General features: G+C 53.0%; 2 protein-coding genes across 2 annotated transcripts in view; one reads left to right on the top strand and one right to left on the bottom strand.

Annotated features, from left to right (window-relative positions):
* The first annotated feature begins 653 nt into the window (after positions 1-653).
* commd9 (COMM domain containing 9) lies at positions 654-5,225 on the top strand. Its single transcript, XM_080505094.1, has 6 exons — positions 654-767; positions 1,747-1,863; positions 2,022-2,161; positions 3,114-3,148; positions 4,565-4,668; positions 4,861-5,225. The coding sequence occupies exons 1-6, from the start codon at positions 666-668 to the stop codon at positions 4,996-4,998; spliced, it is 636 nt and encodes a 211-aa protein (XP_080361220.1). The 5' UTR covers positions 654-665; the 3' UTR covers positions 4,999-5,225.
* The window catches only part of fcsk (fucose kinase), a 32,375-nt gene continuing 14,518 nt past the window's right edge, over positions 5,214-23,070 (bottom strand). The window contains exons 11-23 of the mRNA XM_080505092.1: positions 10,198-10,299; positions 9,767-9,940; positions 9,466-9,539; positions 9,031-9,389; positions 8,675-8,909; positions 8,401-8,567; positions 8,093-8,320; positions 7,775-7,918; positions 7,468-7,587; positions 7,116-7,303; positions 6,904-7,003; positions 6,608-6,831; positions 5,214-5,707 (exon numbers count right to left, since the gene is read on the bottom strand). Of these exons, the coding sequence (XP_080361218.1) occupies positions 5,630-5,707; positions 6,608-6,831; positions 6,904-7,003; positions 7,116-7,303; positions 7,468-7,587; positions 7,775-7,918; positions 8,093-8,320; positions 8,401-8,567; positions 8,675-8,909; positions 9,031-9,389; positions 9,466-9,539; positions 9,767-9,940; positions 10,198-10,299 (2,193 nt within the window). The 3' untranslated portion in view covers positions 5,214-5,629. The remainder of the gene's footprint in view (positions 5,708-6,607; positions 6,832-6,903; positions 7,004-7,115; positions 7,304-7,467; positions 7,588-7,774; positions 7,919-8,092; positions 8,321-8,400; positions 8,568-8,674; positions 8,910-9,030; positions 9,390-9,465; positions 9,540-9,766; positions 9,941-10,197; positions 10,300-23,070) is intronic.

Below are 23,070 nucleotides of genomic sequence, written 5' to 3'. Positions count from 1 at the left end.
TCCTCTTCCTCCTCCCTCCTCTTCCTCCTCTTCCTCCACCAGGAGCCGGTTCGAGCCCGAAACTGGACACAGAACCAAAAATATTTATTCTTATTTTCCTGACAAACTGGCAGGTTTAAAACAATATTAAAATCAAGATACTTTTGTGTGCTTATATTTAATTTAACTATGTTTTAATGGTGTTATATTGTATTTCTATACTTCTATAATTTCTATAGTTTGTATAACTTCTATAATTTCTATAATTTGTATAACTTCTATAATTTCTATAACTTCTATAATTTCTATAACTTCTATAATTTATATAACTTCCATAATTTTGTATAACTTCTATAATTTCTATAATTTGTATAACTTCTATCATTTATATAACTTCTATAATTTCTATAACTTCTATAATTTCTATAATTTGTATAACTTCTATAATTTCTATAATTTGTATAATTTCTATAATTTGTGTAACTTCTATAATTTCTATAACTTCTATAATTTCTATAATTTGTATAACTTCTATAATTTCTATAATTTGTATAATTTCTATAATTTGTGTAACTTCTATAACTGCCCCATGAATTCGCTGTTTTGGTTAATATCAATTTTTTTTATTAAAAAAACATTTTTTGATATACAATATTTATCATTTTACAGCGTTAACTACATTTCCCATGAGCACTAGCGGCACCGCCGTGTCACGTGACTCGTCACATGCCAACATGGCGGCGTCCCTCTCCAGCGAGGATTTCTCTCACCTGCAGCTTCTTCTCAAGGTAAATGTCTTCCCGTCAGACGTTCCGCTGCTCGACTCACGCGATAAAACTCCTCCTGCGGTTTCCGGCGTCACGACAAACGCCGATAAATCAACGTAAACGGCGGTTCGTCGCTGTGCGGAAGTCGGTTCTTCACTGACGCTTCTTAAGACGCTGAGTTTTACCTGAAAACGAGTAAATAACGAGGCGGAACAACCGTCTTCACTGCAGGTTCGTCCATAAAACTGTGACTGAAAACAAACTCTGGCTTCTGCACGGTGTCGTTGTTGTTTTTATTGATTCATATTTTATTCGTTAGGCATTTTTTATTTTTATTTTATTGATTGAGATTTTATTCATTAGTCATTAAAAAAAAAAAGATTGATATTTTATTCGTTAGGCATTTTTTTTTTAATTGATTCAGATTTTATTCGTTGGGCCGTCTTTTTTTTTTTTTATTCAAAAAAAGTACTTTTTAAATACATTACAGTCGTTCCAATGTGCTTTTACAGTGAAAATAGAAAAGCCCAACATCCACATGAGGTTTGTTTGTGACTGTGGAAAGAAAAACTCCTCCAACAGGAGAAACTTTGTAGAAACCAGAGTGAGAGGTGGAGGAATAGAGGAGAGGAAAGGAGGAGAGGATAGAGGAGAGGAGAGGGAAGACAGAGAGAAAGACTTGGTGGGGAGAAACATACAATACCCTTGTTAGCGCTACACACACACACATATATATTTAATAATACAGTAATCACAGTGATCTAGATATTTCCTAACTGCCATGAGATGAAACCAGCCTGAGCAACAACAGAGCAAAAACAAAATAATGACAACAAAAGCAAAAACAAAAGGACATAAAACAAAGAAAAGAAGAAATAAAACAAACAAAAAAACAAGAAAAAACAAACAAAGAACAACATGATTTTGATCATTGACAGAACAAATGGCAGAAAATAAGAAGTTGTTGTTGTTTGTTGTCTGAGCTGGTTTTGTGTCTCAGGCGCCGTCCAAAGACGTCGTGAGAGACATTTGTGTCCAGGGTCACCAGGGGACGAGCCTCCGGCGGGCTGAGAGCACCGCCGCCTCCCTGGGCGTCCCCGTGGCCCAGGCCGCTCAGGTAAACAAACAAACAAACAAACAAACAAACAAACAAACATACAGCCCAGTGGACCAGGGCTCTGGAGGACCAGAGTTGGTCCTGACGTTCCCTGGATAAGAGGGACTCCAGGGTGGTAGTTTGGCTCCTGGCTCACCAGGAGGTTCCTCTGCCTGCAGCTGCTCCGGGCCCTCCAGACCCTGACCCACCACGTCCTGTTCCACAACCTCAGCAGCCCCGACCAGGTCCTGGACGTCTTCCCCCCGTCCTTCCACTGCAGCCTGGCCAAGATGATCACCAAGGTCCTGCTGGAGAACAGGTGGGGGGCCACAACCTCCTGGTGGGGAACACACCTAGAACCTTCTGTAGAGAACACACCCAGAACCTCCTGGAGGAGAACACACCTAGAACCTTCTGTAGAGAACACACCTAGAACCTCCTGGAGGAGAACACACCTAGAACCTTCTGGTGGAGAACACGCCTAGAACCTCCTGGAGGAGAACACACCTAGAACCTTCTGTAGAGAACACACTTAGAACCTCCTGTAGAGAACACGCCTAGAACCTCCTGTAGAGAACACACCCAGAACCTCCTGGTGGGGAACACACCTAGAACCTCCTGTAGAGAACACACCCAGAACCTCCTGGAGGAGAACACACCTAGAACCTCCTGGAGGAGAACACGCCTAGAACCTCCTGGAGGAGAACACACCTAGAACCTTCTGTAGAGAACACATCCAGAACCTCCTGGTGGGGAACACACCTAGAACCTCCTGGTGGAGAACACGCCTAGAACCTTCTGTAGAGAACACACCCAGAACCTCCTGGAGGAGAACACACCTAGAACCTTCTGGTGGAGAACACGCCTAGAACCTCCTGTAGAGAACACGCCTAGAACCTTCTGTAGAGAACACACCTAGAACCTCCTGGAGGAGAACACACCTAGAACCTTCTGTAGAGAACACGCCTAGAACCTCCTGTAGAGAACACGCCTAGAACCTTCTGTAGAGAGCACGCCTAGAACCTTCTGTAGAGAACACACCCAGAACCTTCTGTAGAGAACACACCCAGAACCTCCTGGTGGGGAACACACCCAGAACCTCCTGTAGAGAACACACCCAGAACCTCCCGGTAGAACCTCCCGTAGAGAACACACCCAGAACCTCCCGGTAGAACCTCCCATAGAGAACACATCCAGAGGACTCAGTTGAACTTGAACCGTTAGAACATTTTTCCAGATGCAGTGAAAACAGTGTCTCTTGTGTTTTTCAGTCCAACCTGGAGGACAGAAGCTCTCAGTAGTCAGAGTGAGTACCAGGGGACCACGTCTGGATCAAAGACTGATTGACACGAGTTTCTGTCTCAACGTGTCTCTTAGCGTGTCTCTTAATGTGTCTCTTAGCGTGTCTCAAAGTGTCTCTTAGCGTGTCCTTAATGTGTCTCTAGCGTGTCTCTAACGTGTCTCTGGTGTGTCTCTGGCGTGTTTCTAACGTGTCTCTGGCATGTTTCTAACGTGTCTCTTAACGTGTCTCTGGTGTGTCTCTAACGTGTCTCTGGTGTGTCTCTAACGTGTCTCTGGTGTGTCTCTAACGTGTCTCTAATGTGTCTCTGGCGTGTCTCTAACGTGTCTCTTAGCGTGTCTTTAATGTGTCTCTAGCGTGTCTCTTAACGTGTCTCTAATGTGTCTCTAATGTGTCTTTAGCGTGTCTCTTAACGTGTCTCTGGCATGTCTCTTAATGTGTCTCTAATGTGTCTCTGGCGTGTCTCTTAACGTGTCTCTAACATGTCTCTTAACGTGTCTCTAATGTGTCTCTGGCGTGTCTCTTAACGTGTCTCTAACATGTCTCTAACGTGTCTCTGGTGTGTCTCTAATGTGTCTCTGGCGTGTCTCTAACATGTCTCTAACATGTCTCTAATGTGTCTCTGGCGTGTCTCTAACATGTCTCTAACATGTCTCTAACGTGTCTCTAATGTGTCTCTGGCATGTCTCTTAACGTGTCTCTAATGTGTCTCTGGCATGTCTCTTAACGTGTCTCTAACATGTCTCTAACGTGTCTCTGGTGTGTCTCTAATGTGTCTCTAACGTGTCTTTAACGTGTCTCTTAGCGTGTCTCTAATGTGTCTTTAGCGTGTCTCTTAACGTGTCTCTGGCGTGTCTCTTAATGTGTCTCTGGCGTGTCTCTTAACGTGTCTCTTAACGTGTCTCTAATGTGTCTCTGGCGTGTCTCTAACATGTCTCTAACGTGTCTCTAATGTGTCTCTGGCATGTCTCTTAACGTGTCTCTGGCATGTCTCTTAACGTGTCTCTAACATGTCTCTAACGTGTCTCTAATGTGTCTCTGGCGTGTCTCTAACATGTCTCTAACGTGTCTCTAATGTGTCTCTGGCATGTCTCTTAACGTGTCTCTAACATGTCTCTAACGTGTCTCTAATGTGTCTCTGGCATGTCTCTAATGTGTCTCTAACGTGTCTCTGGTGTGTCTCTGGCATGTCTCTTAACGTGTCTCTAATGTGTCTCTGGCATGTCTCTAATGTGTCTCTAACGTGTCTCTAATGCGTCTCTGGCATGTCTCTAATGTGTCTCTAACGTGTCTCTAATGCGTCTCTGGCATGTCTCTAACGTGTCTCTAATGTGTCTCTGGCATGTCTCTTAACGTGTCTCTAACATGTCTCTAACGTGTCTCTGGCGTGTCTCTAACATGTCTCTAACGTGTGCGGTGCAGTTTCCCTCCCCCAGCTGACGGACCTGGACTGGAGGGTGGACATGGTGTCCAGCTCGGACTCTCTGGGCCGGATGGCGGTCCCGACCTGCCTGGTCCAGCTGACGGTGAGTCCAGAACCACATCTGGTCCCGATCCACCAGAAAATGTGAAAATAAATCTATTAAAACTCCCGAAAGTCATTTTGGGGGCGAAGGAACGTCTGAAGGGACGACGTGATCGGAGACGAGCGTCTTCGGGGGGGGGGGGGCGATTTCTGCTGAGTCAGCGTTATAAATTCAAATTGAATTGTCTCCCAGATGGAGGATCCGTGTCCGCCGGCGGACCAGGAGGCGGTTTCCACGGTGACGGTGGAGCTGAGCAGGGGGTCTCTGGACACCATCTTGGACGGTCTGGGACGGATCAGGGACCAGCTGTCGGTGGTCGCCGGGAAGTGAGAGCCGATTGGCCGAGACGCCGAGGAGCGTCTGACCACGGGACCAAGAAACGTCTCGTCTTGGACTGTTGACGTTCGGCTGCAGGACGTCGTCTTAAAATCCCACATTTCTCATGTTTTCGTCTCTTTCTGTGTCAAATATGATGTAAAGATATTAAAGAATTGAATGTTTTGAGTAACCGAAGTGTCAAAGTTACTAATAATGACATTAAAGTGTTTGTTTTTGCAGCAGTGACTGTTTATTCTGCACAGATTCTACTTCATTCACCCTTCAAACGACCGTTTTTCTTCATTTCAGGTATATAAAAATGAGCCCAGAAAGGAAAACATGACGTATTTCCACACATAGCTCACCACTGCCCCCTAACGCCCAGGAAGAGTATTGCATACACGTTTCATACCGTGAAGTCTGATCAGACAAGCAGTGAAAAGTGTCATAATTCCTTCATTTATAGATTAACGCTGATCGTTCCAATAAATTCCCATAATTCGATAACAAAACCCAAAACTGTGAAGTAATAAAAAAGTGACCTTTGACAGAAAATCTCCCTCCTTCACCTGAAGCAGCCGCAAGAATTCATTTCATTTCATCACCAACAGCAGCGGAGTGGAAACGGACGCCTCCTCTGGTCTCAGTCGACGTGAGGCGGCGGCAGAATCAGGCCGTCGCCGTCGATCTGCACCGAGTGAAGGCTGAAGTCTCCCAGACCCTGGAACGCCACGCGGGACAAAACATGAAAGCCTGAAACGCCACGCAGGACAAAACATGAAAGCTTGAAACGCCATGCGGGAGAAAACAAAGCCTGAAATACCACGCGGGATAAAACATCAAAGTCTGAAACGCCACGCGGGACAAAACATGAAAGCCTGAAACGCCACGCGGGACAAAACAAAGCCTGAAACGCCATGCGGGAGAAAACAAAGCCTGAAATACCACGCGGGATAAAACATCAAAGTCTGAAATGCCACGCGGGACAAAACATGAAAGCCTGAAACGCCACGCGGGACAAAACAAAGCCTGAAACGCCACACGGGAGAAAACATCAAAGTCTGAAATGCCACGCGGGACAAAACATGAAAGCCTGAAACGCCACGCGGGACAAAACAAAGTCTGAAACGCCACGCGGGGCAAAACAAAGTCTGAAACGTCACGCGGGACAAAACAAAGCCTGAAATACCACGCGGGATAAAACATCAAAGTCTGAAATGCCACGCGGGACAAAACATGAAAGCCTGAAACGCCACGCGGGACAAAACAAAGCCTGAAACGCCACGCGGGATAAAACATCAAAGTCTGAAATGCCACGCGGGACAAAACATGAAAGCCTGAAACGCCACGCGGGACAAAACATGAAAGCCTGAAACGCCACGCGGGACAAAACAAAGTCTGAAACGCCACGCGGGGCAAAACAAAGTCTGAAACGCTACGCGGGACAAAATAAAGCCTAAAACGCCACGCGGGACAAAACATCAAAGCCTGAAATGCCACGCGGGATAAAAGAAGGATGACAAGACAGTGCCTTAAAACAAAAGGCAGTTCTTTGTTTCTTCATGAGATTGAGATGATTGCTGCCACCCCGAGGTTTGACCTCTGACCCTCCGGATCTTACCGGCGTGGCGTCGAGGACCCGCCGCACCGCCTCCCGCTGCTGCGGCTCCCGGGTCAGCAGGTAGAGGAAGCCGCCGCCCCCGGCGCCGGCCAGGCTCTGACCCAGGACCAGCGGCCTCAGAGCCTCCATCATGGCCCGCACCGACGCCGGCTCGCAGCCCGGCGCCATCAGCTTCTTCTGCCGCCACGAGCGGTCCAGGCAGACGCCCAGGGCGGCCAGGGAGCCTGCGGGGGGGGAGACACAGGGGCGTCCACGTCAGCTCGTCTCACGGCGGGGGGGGGGGTGAAGCGTCTCACCTTCAGAACAAGCGCGGGAACATTCCTCCGAGTTCCTCACCAGCTCCTGAGCGTTCTGCACCATCGCCGGCAGCCGGCTGTACCAACTCCGCACCACATCCTGCAGAGGACACACACACATACACAGACACACACACACACACACACACACACACACCACCGTCGTCCCCGGGGCCCCAGTGGAACGTCCCACCAGAAGACGGGTTCTTTACCTGCAGCAGGTTGCGAGCCAGCCGCGTCTTCCCGGTGTACACCAGCAGGAGGTGCTGCTCCAGAGACTCCAGGAACTCCCGGGGAGGGCGGAGGAGCTCCACCTCCACCTTCAGGGGCAGAGAGGCCGAGCAGCGGCCCACCTTCAGCCCCCCCACCAGGCCCCCCACCTGGTCCTGCCAGCCTCCGCCTGCAGGGGGCGGCAGGGCGAGAGTGAGGGGAGGGAGGGAGGGGGAGGGGGGAGGGGGGAGGGGAACATGGAAGAGGAGGAGAGAGAGTTGAAGACAAAGAAAGAGGAGGCGGGCCGAGAGGAAGAGGAGGAGAAGGACGGGCGTAACCACGGCAACCACGCACCTGTGGTGAGGATCTGCTCCAGGTGGAGGACGGCGTGGATCAGAGAGTCTGTGGTGTAACTTCTCCCTGTGCACCTGTAGACCGCAGCCAACAGCGCCCCCGCCAGGATGCTGCTGGTACCTGCACGCACACACACACACACACACACACACCGGTGTTTGTGTTCACAGCGACAGTAATTGAATCATTTCTGCTCTTTGTGTGATGAAGATGTAACTTTGTAGGTGTGTGTGTGTGTGCGTGTGTGTGTGTGTGTGTGTGTGTGTGTGTGTGTGTGTGTGTGTGTGTGTGTGTGTGTGCGTCCCACCCAGTCCTGAGCCGGTGGGCAGCTCTGACCAGCTGTGGATCTCCAGGCCGCCTCCCCAGCGCTGCATCAGCTGCTGCCCCAGTGCATGCTGGGAGCTCAGCGACACCAGGCCACTGCAGACACACACCGCCTTCAGCAGTGCTCCTGGAAAACACACACACACACACACACACACACACACACACACACACACACACACACACACACACACACACACGGAACACCACCGTCACTAACATAGAACACTTGTGTGTTTTGTGTCGCATCGTTGTGTATCTGATGTAGCATCTTTGTGTGTTTGGTGGTACGGCGTCGTACCCGGAGCGTGCGGCTGGCAGTAATCCTTCAGGTCGTCCAGGTGGTCGCACGCCGTCTCCGTGGAAACGCCGCTGCCCTGCCCCCCGCCGTGGCTGACCAGCAGGAGGCGGGGCTCCGCGACGCGTCGGGCCCGAGCGCCGATGGGACGCCTCCCGTCGATCTTCACCGCGACGTTGGTGACGGAGCCGCCGTGCTCGAAGGCGATGGGCGGCGTGTCGCTCCAGCCGCCTGAAAGGAACGGCGGCCAATCAGGAGCGAGCGGCGGGGGCTGCTGGGGCGGCGGCGGTGTGTCGGCGTGTCGGACTCACCTGCCAGGTCCAGCCGGGCCGGACACCGCACCTCCTGCCACTCCCCCAGGGGCGGGACTTCCCCCCGTCCAATGGAGATGAACCTCTGCGATGACATCACCGCCTGGCGCAGCAGCACCTGCCCGGCGCCTTCGTAGTGCCGCGCCGCCCGCACCAGCAGGTCCGGCCTGTAGGGGGCAGCGGCACCGGTCATCCTCCTCCTCCTCCCACCGACGGGGGGGGGGGGGGGGGGGTGGGGGGGTGGGGGTTGCACCTGCGGCCCCCGGGGACTCACCTGCCGAGCCACAGCCGCCGCTGGGCGGCGAGGGCGTCGACCCCGCCCCTCAGGTCGCCCGCCTCCAGCAGGGCGTAGGCGGCGCTCCAGGCCTTGTTGGCGGCCGGGCCGCTCCTCAGGCCCCCCCGGCCCCCCGCCATACACACCAACACGTCGGCGACGCAGGAGAGGCAGCGGGCGGCCACGCCCAGCTCCGCCCCAGACTCCGCCCCCCGCCGGCCGCTGCCCGCAGCGACTGACACACACGACAGACAGTTCGCCGGGTCAGTGGCGAGCGTCACACGCTAATGCTAACGTAGCGTTCTTAATACTCTGTGTCGGATCAGTTGTCGGCAGTTTGTCGTTTCTGCACTCACTGGTGTCCAGAGTCTCCAGCAGCGCCTCCTGCTGGCCTCCCAGCACCGCCGCCCTGAAGCAAGGCAGCAGGCAGACATCGGAGCGACTCCCCAGGGCGTCCGTCACTCTCCTCCTCCCCGCCAGGAGCAGCAGCTCATCCCTCCACTGCAGCTCCGCCTCCTGGTGGCTGAGGGCCAGCACCTCCCTCAGAGAGAGCCTCCACGCCTCCCTCCACCTCCGCAGGCCGCCGCCGCCGCCGCTCAGCAGCCAGCCCACGCCTCCCTCCAGACCCACGGCGCCTCCTTGTGGGTGGAGCACCGGGAAGAGCCGAGCCTCCAGCAGGGAGCACCGTTCTCCTCGCGCCCACAGATCCTCGCTCCTGGGGAGGGGCGGAGACGAGCGTCAGTGACTCCTCCTCACCGACGGAGGCGTGGGAGCGTGTGTCGGCGTCGTACCGGATTCCTGTCCTGCTGAAGAAGACGCTCCACGTCTGGTTGAGGAAGGAGGCGGCGCTGTCGTCAGAGGAGACCTGAGGAGGAGGAAGAGGAGGAGGAGGAGGAAGAGCAGGAGGAGGAGGAGGAGGAGGAGGAGGAGGAGGAGGAAGAGGAGGAGGAAGAGGAGGAGGAGGAGGAGCAGGAGGAGGAGGAGGAGCAGGAGGAGGAGGAAGCGAGTTAAAGTGGATCGTAAAACCAAACACTCATCAAACAGACTCGTCTTCAACTCGAACGAGTGAAACAGGAAGTGAATGTGTTTGACCTCCAGCGGGTCATGTGACCCGGCCACGGTGTAGACGCTCAGCCTCATCTCTCCCAGCTCGATCCGGTGGCCCTGAATGATGACGTCATCGCCCAACGGGAGCCGCCGGACGCTCGGGGACGACGACGGTTCGAGACCCGACAGCAGGCAACCGGTCGGAACGTCCAGGGGACCCTGGTGGCCACAAGTGTTACTGCGGGCTTTGGAGTTTCACTTCCTGGTTGGTGGAGGATAAAATCTGGACGTTCCACCGGGACGACGATTCTCGCCGCGGTGTTCAGTCAGAAGGAAACTCAAGAGATTTCAGTGTCCACGGCTGTTCGAGGGACATCTGGCCCTTCGGCTTAGCGCCTCACTGCTACGTGAGCTAAACAGAACCAGCCTTTGTTTCATCAAACCAACGCTCACTTCCAGACTAAACTCTTCCTCACCTGTAGGTGGCAGTGTTGGACCACCGCTCCAGTCGCCACGGTGACGTCTCCCTCCAGGACAGCGTTGAGGACCCGAGCGCCTTCGCTCACCAGCCCCTCCCTCTGGGGATGAAACAGGAAGTGTTGGATTTCCTCAGGGCGCCGCGCCAGAGCCTCGACAGTTTTATTAAAACGTGTTTGTGTTTGCATGTATTCTCTCGAAAGACAACATGAGGTCAGTACAAGGTCATAAGAGGAAGCAGGACAAAGTATTTGTGTTCCACTTGGACAATGTGGGGGTCAGTGTGACCTCATAATAAACTACTTCTATCTTTGAAACATCAGAATCACTTTAGTAATTCCTGGAGGAATTCTTTACCAACGCAGCACAAGCTGCAGTGTTTCCAGCTCAGACGCAACACGCAAACGATTTGGGACTATTTTCAGGGAGTTTAGCGTGGAGGAGGACGCAGCTTCACGGAGGTGTGAATCGCGAGTTGGCGTTTTAAAACGGTGTCGTCTGGCAGCAGAGCTTCTGCCTCGCTGGACGACGGCTTCACAAACATTCACGTCGATGCTTTGTGGTGTTTTGAGCATCAAATCCGTCCAAACAGCAGCACGTGTTGTCATGAAAAGTCAGACAGCATGGCTAGCGCTACTTCCGCTAGCATGCTAAGATGGCTGCAAGGGATTTCCTGACTCGTGACTCCGTGTCCGTTCCAGAAATCCACTCATTTCACCAGAAGCCAGATGAAGCTTCACGGGTCAGAACCCTCCGCAGGTTGGATCCGAAATTTCCAATCCATGAAGTACGTTCATATCGTACCCACAGATCAAATTCAATCATTTTACTTTCATAGCTTAAAGGTATGCAGAAATACAGTCTGTGGTGTGTTTTGATAATAAAAGGGTCAAATTTTAATCCAAACTGGAGGAGAAGTCGGCCAAAGAAACACAAAAGATGAGAAACTAATCATTGTGATTTCTACCAGCATTCACACAATTCTCTGTTTGTAAACAGACTGGAAAAGGGGCGGAGTTTCTTTCCCCATTTTGGCTGGGGGCGTGGCCTAATTTGCATAACGCTTCAGTGTGTGACGCAATTTGCACATGTGAGAAGATCAAAGGCGATGTCATACTGTCTCACAACTAACTTCGCCTTTGATGATCAAAGGACCATTTGCCTCTAAACTGCTCAACTTCAGCCAGCTTGTCACATCCACCGGATACTCTGATTGTGAGAGCAGCGTTTTTCTGTTTGGCACAGTTTTACCAGCAAATATCTCAACGGCGATTATATTATCCATATATATATCAATATATATATATATACTATCACAACTGCATATTGCGACAACAAAGACATAGCATCTGCTGACATAGAAGCCTCAGGGTGAGTATTCTTTAATGCTGAGTGATTTTCATTTGTTTGTGTGAGTGCTACTTCTGACAATTGCTTGCATTTTGTGACGGACATCCGCTCCTGCAGTCCAACGAATCTGAACCATTCAAGTAACAAATGTTTTGGTTTTATTTTACAGATATTCTGCCTTCGTTTCAACAAACACAAGAACAAAGATGTCTTCAGGGTCGAAGCAACAAGCAGGTCGATCAGGAATGGGAAGCAAACCGAAGGAAGTCCGGCCCCGGCGGGAGGACGTGAAACACGACCTCAAATGTAGTATGGAGACGCATGGAGACTCCAGTAAGTTGCAGCATCGCTTCAACAGCTTGCAGGAGGAGGAGCACGAAGACTGGAGGAGCAAGGCCTATGCTTTAGAGAGGGAAAAGCAGCAACAAGCCTCTGAGCTCCAGGTGAAGGACCGACTCCTGAGAGAGCTGCAGGAGGACCGGCAGAGCAAGGACCGCAGCCTCAGAGGGCTGATGGAGGAGCTCCAGGAGAAGGATGAACTTCTCAGTGAGATGCAGGAGGAGTTCCAGCAGAAGGACGAACTTCTCAGTGAGATGCAGGAGGAGCTCCAGCAGAAGGACGAACTTCTCAATGAGATGCAGGAGGAGCTCGAGGAGAAGGACGAACGTCTGAGAGAGACGAAAGTGGAGCTCGAGTGGACGGAGTGTCCCCAGCGTGAGACGCTGGAAGAGCTCCAGGTGAAGGACCAACTCCTCAAAGACACACAGGAGGAGCTCCAGAAGAGGGACAAACACCTCGCAGAGCTGATGGAGGCGCTCCAGGAGAAGGACGAAGTTGTGAAAAGGATTAAGAAGGCATGTCGGGGGAAGGACCGACTCCTCACAGAGACGCGGGAGGAGGTCAAGGAGAAGGACCTACTCCTCACAGAGACCCAGAAGAACCTCCAGGAGAGGGACCACCTCTTCAGAGTGACCCAGAAGAAGCTCAAGGAGACCCAGGAGGAGGTCCAGGAGAGGAACCGACCCTTCAGAGAGACCCAGAAGAAACTCAAGGAGACCCAGGAGGAGGTCCAGGAGAGAGACCGACTCTTCAGAGAGACCCAGGAGATGGACCGGCTCTTCAGCGAGACCATGATGAACCTCCAGGAGAGGGACCGACTCCTCATAGAGACCCAGGAGAAGCTCAGGGAGACCCAAGAGGAGGTCCAGGAGAGGGACCGACTCTTCAGAGAGACCCAGAAGAAGCTCAAGGACACCCAGAAGAACCTCCAGGAGAGGAACCGACTCTTCAGAGAGACCCAGGAGAAGCTCAGGGAGACCCAGGAGGAGGTCAAGGAGAAGGACCAACTCCTCAGAGAAACCCAGGAGGAGGTCCAGGAGAGGTACCGACTCTTCAGAGAGACCCAGAAGAAGCTCAAGGAGACCCAGGAGGAGGTCCAGGAGAGGGACCGGCTCTTCAGAGAGACCCAGGAGAACCTCAGGGAGACCCAGAAGAACCTCCAGGAGAGGGACAAGCTCTCCAGAGAGACACAGGAGAAGCTCCAGGAGAGGGACCGACTCTTCAGAGAGACCCAGGAGAAGCTCAGGGATACCCAGAAGAACCTCCAGGAGAGGGACCGACTCTTCAGAGAGACCCAGGAGAAGCTCAGGGAGACCCAGGAGAAGCTCAAGGAGATGGATCGACTATTCAGAGAGACCCAGAAGAAGCTCAAGGAGACCCAGGAGGAGGTCCAGGATAGGGACCGACTCTTCAGAGAGACCCAGGAGAAGCTCAGGGAGACCCAGGAGGAGGTCCAGGAGAGGAACCGACTCTTCAGAGAGACCCAGGAGAAGCTCAGGGAGACTCAGGAGGAGGTCCAGGAGAGGAACCGACTCTTCAGAGAGACCCAGGAGAAGCTCAGGGAGACTCAGGAGGAGGTCCAGGAGAGGAACCGACTCTTCATAGAGACCCAGGAGAAGCTCCAGGAGAAGGACCGACTCTTCAGAGAGACCCAGAAGAACCTCCAGGAGAGGGACCGACTCTTCAGAGAGACCCAGAAGAAGCTCCAGGAGAGGGACCGACTCTTAAGAGAGACCCAGGATAAGCTCAAGGAGATGGATCAACTATTCAGAGAGACCCAGAAGAAGCTCAAGGAGACCCAGGAGGAGGTCCAGGATAGGGACCAACTCTTCAGAGAGACCCAGGAGAAGCTCAGGGAGACCCAGGAGGAGTTCATGGAGAGGAACCGACTCTTCAGAGAGACCCAGGAGAAGCTCAGGGAGACCCAGGAGGAGGTCCAGGAGAGGGACCGACTCTTCAGAGAGACCCAGAAGAAGCTCAAAGAGACCCAGAAGAACCTCCAGGAGAGGAACCGACTCTTCAGAGAGACCCAGGAGAAGCTCAGGGAGACCCAGGAGGAGGTCCAGGAGAGGGAACGACTCTTCAGAGAGACCCAGAAGAAGCTCAAGGAGACCCAGAAGAACCTCCAGGAGAGGAACCGACTCTTCAGAGAGACCCAGGAGAAGCTCAGGGAGACCCAGGAGAAGGTCCAGGAGAAGGACCGACCCTTCAGAGAGACCCAGAAGAAGCTCAGGGAGACACAGAAGAACCTCCAGGAGAGGGACCAACTCTTCAGAGAGACCCAGGAGAAGCTCAGGGACACCCAGGAGGAGGTCCAGGAGAGGGACCGACTCTTCAGAGAGACCCAGAAGAAGCTCAAGGAGACCCAGAAGAACCTCCAGGAGAGGGACCGACTCTTCAGAGAGACCCAGGAGAAGCTCAGGGAGTTGGATCGACTCTTCAAAGAGACCCAGGAGGAGCACAGGGCTACCCAGGAGGAGGTCCAGGATAGGGACCGACTCTTCAAAGAGATCCAGGAGAAGCTCAGGGAGACCCAGGAGGAGGTCAAGGAGAAGGACCAACTCCTCAGAGAGACCCAGGAGGAGCTCCAGGACCAGAGAGACAGATTCCAGTCTCACCAGGAAGAAGCTGAAACGACTCGCGTCAAATTCAACCAGCTCCAAGAGCAGTTTCTCCACCTGGCAGATGATCTGTACCTGAAAAACCTGGATTGGGAAAACCTCAGAGTTGAACTGAGCCAGAAGAGCGAGGAGGTCACAAAGGTCAACACCCTGATGGAGACAACCAAGGCTGATCTGAGAAAGACGCAGGAGGAGCTCCAGGACCAGAGAGACAGACTCCAGTCTCACCAGAAAGCGGCTTGCATCACCTTCAACAACCTCCAGGACCAGTTCCTCGTCCTCCAGACAGAAGTGAGCCAGAAGAGTGAGGCGGTGAACAAGTTGACCTCCATGCTGGAGACCACCAAGGCTGAGAAGGAGGAGGCAGTGGCCACTGTGCAGGAGAGGGAAGGAGCTGGAGACGCTCTCCAGAAAAGCCATGAGAGGACAGTGGACTGTCTCAGCGGGGAACTCACCCCCGCCAGGCTCCACGTGAAGGACTCCCTCCAGGAGTGGGAGGACCGCCGGGCCCATCGAGAGGAGCAGGTGGCTTCACAAGTCTCAGCTCTGCGGGAGGAGCACCGGGAAACACTGACGCGCCTCGCAAAGGAGAGAGCTGACGCAGCCAGCAGCTCCGAGTTCTACAAGGCGGCGCTGATGGAGAAGACCCTGGAATGTCTGGCAGAGGTCCATAAGGCGGAGACCAAGATGAACGTCACGGAGGCCGACTGGACGAGGAAGCTTGAAGCTCTGGGGCAACAACTGCAGAGCGAGACGAGGCTGAAGGAGGAGCTGCTGGAAAGGTCCAGACAGGCAGAGGACACCTGGACGACCAAGGAGGAGGGATGGATGGAGGACCAGAGGAGGACCAATCGGGACATCCGGGTTCTCATCGACCAGGTCATCAAGCTGACGGAGCTGGCGTCCAAGACTGACCGGGAGAAGGCCAAGATGAAGAAGGCAGAGGAGAAAGCACAGAAGGCCGCCTGGAAAGAGAGGACAGCCAGGAGAGAGAAGCAGGAGTGAAGAGCTGGAGACAGACGGTGCGTCCCAATAGTCCCACGGAGTTGAAGAGAAGTGGATTGGAAAGAAGAAAGGAAGGACCGTTGAGCCGCACCCTGATAATATGTTGTGTATGTAATGTTTTAATGTTGATTTTATAATATGTTCAGGGATGGGGAACCTCCGGACCACTGGACGGTTCGGTGTGGACCACTGGACGGTTTGGTGTGGACCACTGGACAGTTCGGTGTGGACCACTGGACGGTTTGGTGTGGACCACTGGACGGTTCGGTGTGGACCACTGGACAGTTCGGTGAGGACCACTGGACGGTTCGGTGTGGACCAGTGGACGGTTTGGTGTGGACCACTGGACAGTTCGGTGTGGACCAATGGACGGTTTGGTGTGGACCACTGGACGGTTCGGTGTGGACCACTGGACGGTTCGGTGTGGACCACTGGACGGTTTGGTGTGGACCACTGGACAGTTCGGTGTGGACCACTGGACGGTTCGGTGTGGACCATTGGACGGTTTGGTGTGGACCACTGGACGGTTCGGTGTGGACCACCGGACGGTTCGGTGTGGACCACTGGACGGTTCGGTGTGGACCACTGGACGGTTTGGTGTGGGCGGGAGGGGGAGGGGCACGGGGGAGGGGGAAGGGGGGGTTCCTTTGTTTAAGTGTTCTGGTTATGTTATTTCCCCCCTTCATTTTAAATGAAATAAATCAATGAATAATAATTTGTTTTTCCTGTCATGATTTTCCCAAATGGTATAATTAACCACAATCAACATGCTGTAAACAGATATAGTTAAATCTCTTTATATACATCGTCGTATGAGGAACATTTGTTTTGTTAGTGATCAAAATAAAAAAAATAAAAAATAAACTGGTCAAAGTTTAAACGTTCTAAACTGAAGAGCAGTGAACTCTCCACTTGTGCAGCGTGAGATCGCTCCTTAAAATCTTTTTTGCATGATTTCATTAAGAGGTAAAAAGATTTCATTTATATTTCTTAAGGTGCTTGAGCACAGTTTACACTGTTAATCACATTCACGGAGGTGCAGGTTGAAGACGAGGCCCCATTTACACGATTACGAGTGTATGTCCAAAACATTCTTCCCTTTTTTTTGGGGGGGGTGGCAGTATTGGACCACCGCTCCAGTCGCCACGGTAACGTCTCCCTCCAGGACAGCGTTGAGGACCCGAGCGCCTTCGCTCACCAGCCCCTCCCTCTGGGGATGAAACAGGAAGTGTTGGATTTCCTCAGGGCGCCGCGCCAGAGCCTTGCCAGTTTTATTAAAACGTGTTTGTGTTTGCATGTATTCTCTCGAAAGACAACATGAGGTCAGTACAAGGTCATAAGAGGAAACAGAACAAAGTATTTGTGTTCCACTTGGACAATGTGGGGGTCAGTGTGACCTCATAATAAACTACTTCTATCTTTGAAACATCAGAATCACTTTAGTAATTCCTGGAGTAATTCTTTACCAACGCAGCACAAGCTGCAGTGTTTCCAGCTCAGACGCAACACGCAAACGATTTGGGACTATTTTCAGGGAGTTTAGCGTGGAGGAGGACGCAGCTTCACGGAGGTGTGAATCACGAGTTGGCGTTTTAAAACGGTGTCGTCTGGCAGCAGAGCTTCTGCCTCGCTGGACGACGGCTTCACAAACATTCACGTCGATGCTTTGCGGTGTTTTGAGCGTAAAATCAGTCCAAACAGCGACGTGTTGTCATGAAAAGTCGGATAGCCTGGCTAGCGCTACTTCCGTTAGCATGCTAAGATGGCTGCAAGGGATTTCCAGTCCATTCCAGAAATCCACTCATTTCACCAGAAGCCAGATGAAGCTTCACGGATCAGAAACCTCCGCAGGTTGGATCCGAAATTTCCAATCCATGAATTACGTTCATATCGTACCCATCCATCCATCCATCCATCCATCCATCCATCCATTTTCTGCCGCGTATCCGGGGCCGGGTCGCGGAGGCAGCAGTCCGAGCAGAGTTGCCCAGACTTCCCTCACCCCAGACACTTCCTCCAGCTCTTCCAGTGGCACCCCAAGGTGTTCCCAGGCCAGCCGAGAGACATAGTCCCTCCAGCGTGTCCTGGGTCTGCCCCGAGGCCTCCTACCGGAGGGACATGCCCGGAACACCTCCCTAGGGAGGCGTCCGAGGGGCATCCGGAACAGGTGCCCGAGCCACCTCAGCTGGCTCCTCTCGATGTGGAGGAGCAGCGGCTCTACTCCGAGCTCCTCCCTTGTGACTGAGCTCCTCACCCTATCTCTAAGGGTGACTGAGCTCCTCACCCTATCTCTAAGGGTACGCCCAGCCACCCTACGGAGGAAGCTCATTTCAGCCGCTTGTATCCGGGATCTTGTTCTTTCGGTCATGACCCATAGTTCATGACCATAGGTGAGGGTAGGAACGAAGATCGACCGGTAAATCGAGAGCTTCGCTTTTTGGCTCAGCTCCTTCTTCACCACGACGGACCGATACAACGTCCGCATAACTGCAGACGCCGCACCGATCCGCCTGTCGATCTCACGCTCCATCTTTCCCCCACTCGTGAACAAGACCCCAAGATACTTGAACTCCTCCACCTGTGACAAGGGCACTCCACCGACCTGGAGGGGACAAGCCACCTTTTTCCGGTCGAGAACCATGGCCTCGGATTTAGAGGTGCTGATCTTCATCCCAGCTGCTTCACACTCGGCTGCGAACCACGTCAGTGCACGCTGGAGATTCAGGCTTGATGGGGCCAACAGAACCACATCATCCGCAAATAGCAGAGATGAGATCCTGTGGTCCCCAAACTGGACCCCCTCCGGCCCCCGGCTGTGCCTAGAAATTCTGTCCATATATATAAGGAACAGAATCGGCGATAAAGGACACCCCTGCCGGAGGCCAGTGTGCACTGGGAACAGGTCCGACTTACTGCCGGCAATGCGAACCAAGCTCCTGCTCCGGGAATACAAGGACCTAACAGCCCTTAACAAAGGGCCCCGGACTTCATGCTCCCGGAGCACCCCCCACAGGACGTCTCGAGGGACACGGTCGAACGCCTTCTCCAGATCCACAAAATACATGTGGACTGGTTGGGCAATCTCCCACGAACCCTCAAGCACCTGCCGGAGGGTATAGAGCTGGTCCAGTGTTCCACGACCAGGACGGAAACTGCATTGTTCCTCTTGGATCCGAGGTTCGACTAACGGCAGGACCCTCCTCTCCAGTACCCTGGAGTAGACTTTCCTGGGGAGGCTGAGGAGTGTGATCCCTCTGTAGTTGGAACACACTCTCCGATCCCCCTTCTTGAAAAGGGGGACCACCGCCCCAGTCTGCCAGTCCAGAGGTACTGTCCCCGCCCGCCACGCGATGTTGCAGAGACGAGTCAGCCACGACAGTCTCTGCACATCCAGAGACTTAAAGAACTCTGGGCGGATCTCATCCACTCCTGGTGCCTTGCCACCGAGGAGCTTAGCAACAACCTCGGTGACTTCAGCTTGGGAAATGGACGAGTCCACCTCTGAGAACCCAGCCTCTGCTTCCTCAATGGAAGACGTGGTGGTGGGATTGAGGAGGTCCTCGAAGTATTCCTTCCACAGCACGACGATATCCCCAGTTGAGGTCAACAGCTCCCCACCTCCACTGTAAACAGTGTTGGTGGAGAACTGCTTCCCCCGCTTCCCCCGCCTCGGGAGTCCTGTGAGCTAACAGTGCCCGATAGGACTCCTTCTTCAGCTTGACGGCATCCCTTACTTCCGGTTGCCACCACCGGGTTCGGGGATTGCCGCCACGACAGGCGCCAGAAACCCTGCGGCCACAGCTCCGAGCAGCGGCTTCGACAATGGAAGTGGAGAACATGGTCCACTCGGACTCAATGTCTCCAGCCTCCCTCGGGATCTGTGAGAAGCTCTCCCGGAGGTGGGAGTTGAAGACTGCACGGACGAGGGCTCGGCCAGGTGTTCCCAGCAGACCCAGCAGTACCACAGATCAAATTCAATCATTTTACTTTCGTAGCTTAAAGGTATTCAGAAATGCAGTCTGTAGTATGTTTTGATGATAAAAGGGTCAAATTTTAATCCAAACTGGAGGAGAAGTCGGCCAAAGAAACACAGAAGTTGCAACACTAATCGTTGTGATTTCTACCAGCATTCACACAATTCTATGTGTTTGTAAACAGACTGGAAAAGGGGCGGAGTTTCTCTCCCCATTTTGGCTGGGGGCGTGGCCTAATTTGCATACCGCTTCAGTGTGTGACGCAATTTGCACATGTGAGAAGATCAAAGGCGACGTCATACTGTCTCACAACTAATTTCGACTTTGATGATGAAAGGACCATTTGCCTCTGAACTGCTCAACTTCAGCCAGCTTGTCACATCCACCGGATACTCTGATTGTGAGAGCAGCGTTTTTCTGTTTGGCACAGTTTTACCAGCAAATATCTCAACGGCGATTATATTATCCATATATATATCAATATATATATATATACTATCACAATTGCATATTGCGACAACAAAGACATAGCATCTGCTGACATAGAAGCCTCAGGGTGAGTATTCTTTAATGCTGAGTGATTTTCATTTGTTTGTGTGAGTGCTACTTCTGACAATTGTTTGCATTTTGTGACGGACATCCGCTCCTGCAGTCCAACGAATCTGAACCGTTCAAGTAACAAATGTTTTGGTTTTATTTTACAGATATTCTGCCTTCGTTTCAACAAACACAAGAACAAAGATGTCTTCAGGGTCGAAGCAACAAGCAGGTCGATCAGGAATGGGAAGCAAACCGAAGGAAGTCCGGCCCCGGCGGGAGGACGTGAAACACGACCTCAAATGTAGTATGGAGACGCATGGAGACTCCAGTAAGTTGCAGCATCGCTTCAACAGCTTGCAGGAGGAGGAGCACGAAGACTGGAGGAGCAAGGCCTATGCTTTAGAGAGGGAAAAGCAGCAACAAGCCTCTGAGCTCCAGGTGAAGGACCGACTCCTGAGAGAGCTGCAGGAGGACCGGCAGAGCAAGGACCGCAGCCTCAGAGGGCTGATGGAGGAGCTCCAGGAGAAGGATGAACTTCTCAGTGAGATGCAGGAGGAGTTCCAGCAGAAGGACGAACTTCTCAGTGAGATGCAGGAGGAGCTCCAGCAGAAGGACGAACTTCTCAATGAGATGCAGGAGGAGCTCGAGGAGAAGGACGAACGTCTGAGAGAGACGAAAGTGGAGCTTGAGTGGACGGAGCGTCCCCAGCGTGAGACGCTGGAAGAGCTCCAGGTGAAGGACCAACTCCTCAAAGACACACAGGAGGAGCTCCAGAAGAGGGACAAACAACTCGCAGAGCTGATGGAGGCGCTCCAGGAGAAGGACGAAGTTGTGAAAAGGATTAAGAAGGCATGTCGGGGGAAGGACCGACTCCTCACAGAGACGCGGGAGGAGGTCAAGGAGAAGGACCTACTCCTCACAGAGACCCAGAAGAACCTCCAGGAGAGGGACCACCTCTTCAGAGTGACCCAGAAGAAGCTCAAGGAGACCCAGGAGGAGGTCCAGGAGAGGAACCGACCCTTCAGAGAGACCCAGAAGAAGCTCAAGGAGACCCAGGAGGAGGTCCAGGAGAGGGACCGACTCTTCAGAGAGACCCAGGAGATGGACCGGCTCTTCAGCGAGACCATGATGAACCTCCAGGAGAGGGACCGACTCCTCATAGAGACCCAGGAGAAGCTCAGGGAGACCCAAGAGGAGGTCCAGGAGAGGGACCGACTCTTCAGAGAGACCCAGAAGAAGCTCAAGGACACCCAGAAGAACCTCCAGGAGAGGAACCGACTCTTCAGAGAGACCCAGGAGAAGCTCAGGGAGACCCAGGAGGAGGTCAAGGAGAAGGACCAACTCCTCAGAGAAACCCAGGAGGAGGTCCAGGAGAGGTACCGACTCTTCAGAGAGACCCAGAAGAAGCTCAAGGAGACCCAGGAGGAGGTCCAGGAGAGGGACCGGCTCTTCAGAGAGACCCAGGAGAACCTCAGGGAGACCCAGAAGAACCTCCAGGAGAGGGACAAGCTCTCCAGAGAGACACAGGAGAAGCTCCAGGAGAGGGACCGACTCTTCAGAGAGACCCAGGAGAAGCTCAGGGATACCCAGAAGAACCTCCAGGAGAGGGACCGACTCTTCAGAGAGACCCAGGAGAAGCTCAGGGAGACCCAGGAGAAGCTCAAGGAGATGGATCGACTATTCAGAGAGACCCAGAAGAAGCTCAAGGAGACCCAGGAGGCGGTCCAGGATAGGGACCGACTCTTCAGAGAGACCCAGGAGAAGCTCAGGGAGACCCAGGAGGAGGTCCAGGAGAGGAACCGACTCTTCAGAGAGACCCAGGAGAAGCTCAGGGAGACTCAGGAGGAGGTCCAGGAGAGGAACCGACTCTTCAGAGAGACCCAGGAGAAGCTCAGGGAGACTCAGGAGGAGGTCCAGGAGAGGAACCGACTCTTCATAGAGACCCAGGAGAAGCTCCAGGAGAAGGACCGACTCTTCAGAGAGACCCAGAAGAACCTCCAGGAGAGGGACCGACTCTTCAGAGAGACCCAGAAGAAGCTCCAGGAGAGGGACCGACTCTTAAGAGAGACCCAGGATAAGCTCAAGGAGATGGATCAACTATTCAGAGAGACCCAGAAGAAGCTCAAGGAGACCCAGGAGGAGGTCCAGGATAGGGACCAACTCTTCAGAGAGACCCAGGAGAAGCTCAGGGAGACCCAGGAGGAGTTCATGGAGAGGAACCGACTCTTCAGAGAGACCCAGGAGAAGCTCAGGGAGACCCAGGAGGAGGTCCAGGAGAGGGACCGACTCTTCAGAGAGACCCAGAAGAAGTTCAAAGAGACCCAGAAGAACCTCCAGGAGAGGAACCGACTCTTCAGAGAGACCCAGGAGAAGCTCAGGGAGACCCAGGAGGAGGTCCAGGAGAGGGAACGACTCTTCAGAGAGACCCAGAAGAAGCTCAAGGAGACCCAGAAGAACCTCCAGGAGAGGAACCGACTCTTCAGAGAGACCCAGGAGAAGCTCAGGGAGACCCAGGAGAAGGTCCAGGAGAAGGACCGACCCTTCAGAGAGACCCAGAAGAAGCTCAGGGAGACACAGAAGAACCTCCAGGAGAGGGACCAACTCTTCAGAGAGACCCAGGAGAAGCTCAGGGACACCCAGGAGGAGGTCCAGGAGAGGGACCGACTCTTCAGAGAGACCCAGGAGAAGCTCAGGGAGTTGGATCGACTCTTCAAAGAGACCCAGGAGGAGCTCAGGGCTACCCAGGAGGAGGTCCAGGATAGGGACCGACTCTTCAAAGAGATCCAGGAGAAGCTCAGGGAGACCCAGGAGGAGGTCAAGGAGAAGGACCAACTCCTCAGAGAGACCCAGGAGGAGCTCCAGGACCAGAGAGACAGATTCCAGTCTCACCAGGAAGAAGCTGAAACGACTCGCGTCAAATTCAACCAGCTCCAAGAGCGGTTTCTCCACCTGGCAGATGATCTGTGCCTGAAAAACCTGGATTGGGAAAACCTCAGAGTTGAACTGAGCCAGAAGAGCGAGGAGGTCACAAAGGTCAACACCC

This window comes from Blennius ocellaris (genome assembly GCF_963422515.1).
Source record: "Blennius ocellaris genome assembly, chromosome: 11".
Classification (NCBI taxonomy): domain Eukaryota; kingdom Metazoa; phylum Chordata; class Actinopteri; order Blenniiformes; family Blenniidae; genus Blennius; species Blennius ocellaris.
This window is presented reverse-complemented; position numbering and strand designations above follow the sequence as displayed.

What these genes read in the sequence shown, in the direction of transcription:
- commd9 (XM_080505094.1), top strand. Translation starts at nt 666, where the DNA reads ATGAGCACTAGCGGCACCGCCGTGTCACGTGACTCGTCACATGCCAAC. An exon ending in ACCTGCAGCTTCTTCTCAAG is followed by an intron (nt 768 to 1,746) that starts GTAAATGTCTTC and finishes TTTGTGTCTCAG; the next exon opens with GCGCCGTCCAAAGACGTCGT. An exon ending in CCGTGGCCCAGGCCGCTCAG is followed by an intron (nt 1,864 to 2,021) that starts GTAAACAAACAA and finishes CTCTGCCTGCAG; the next exon opens with CTGCTCCGGGCCCTCCAGAC.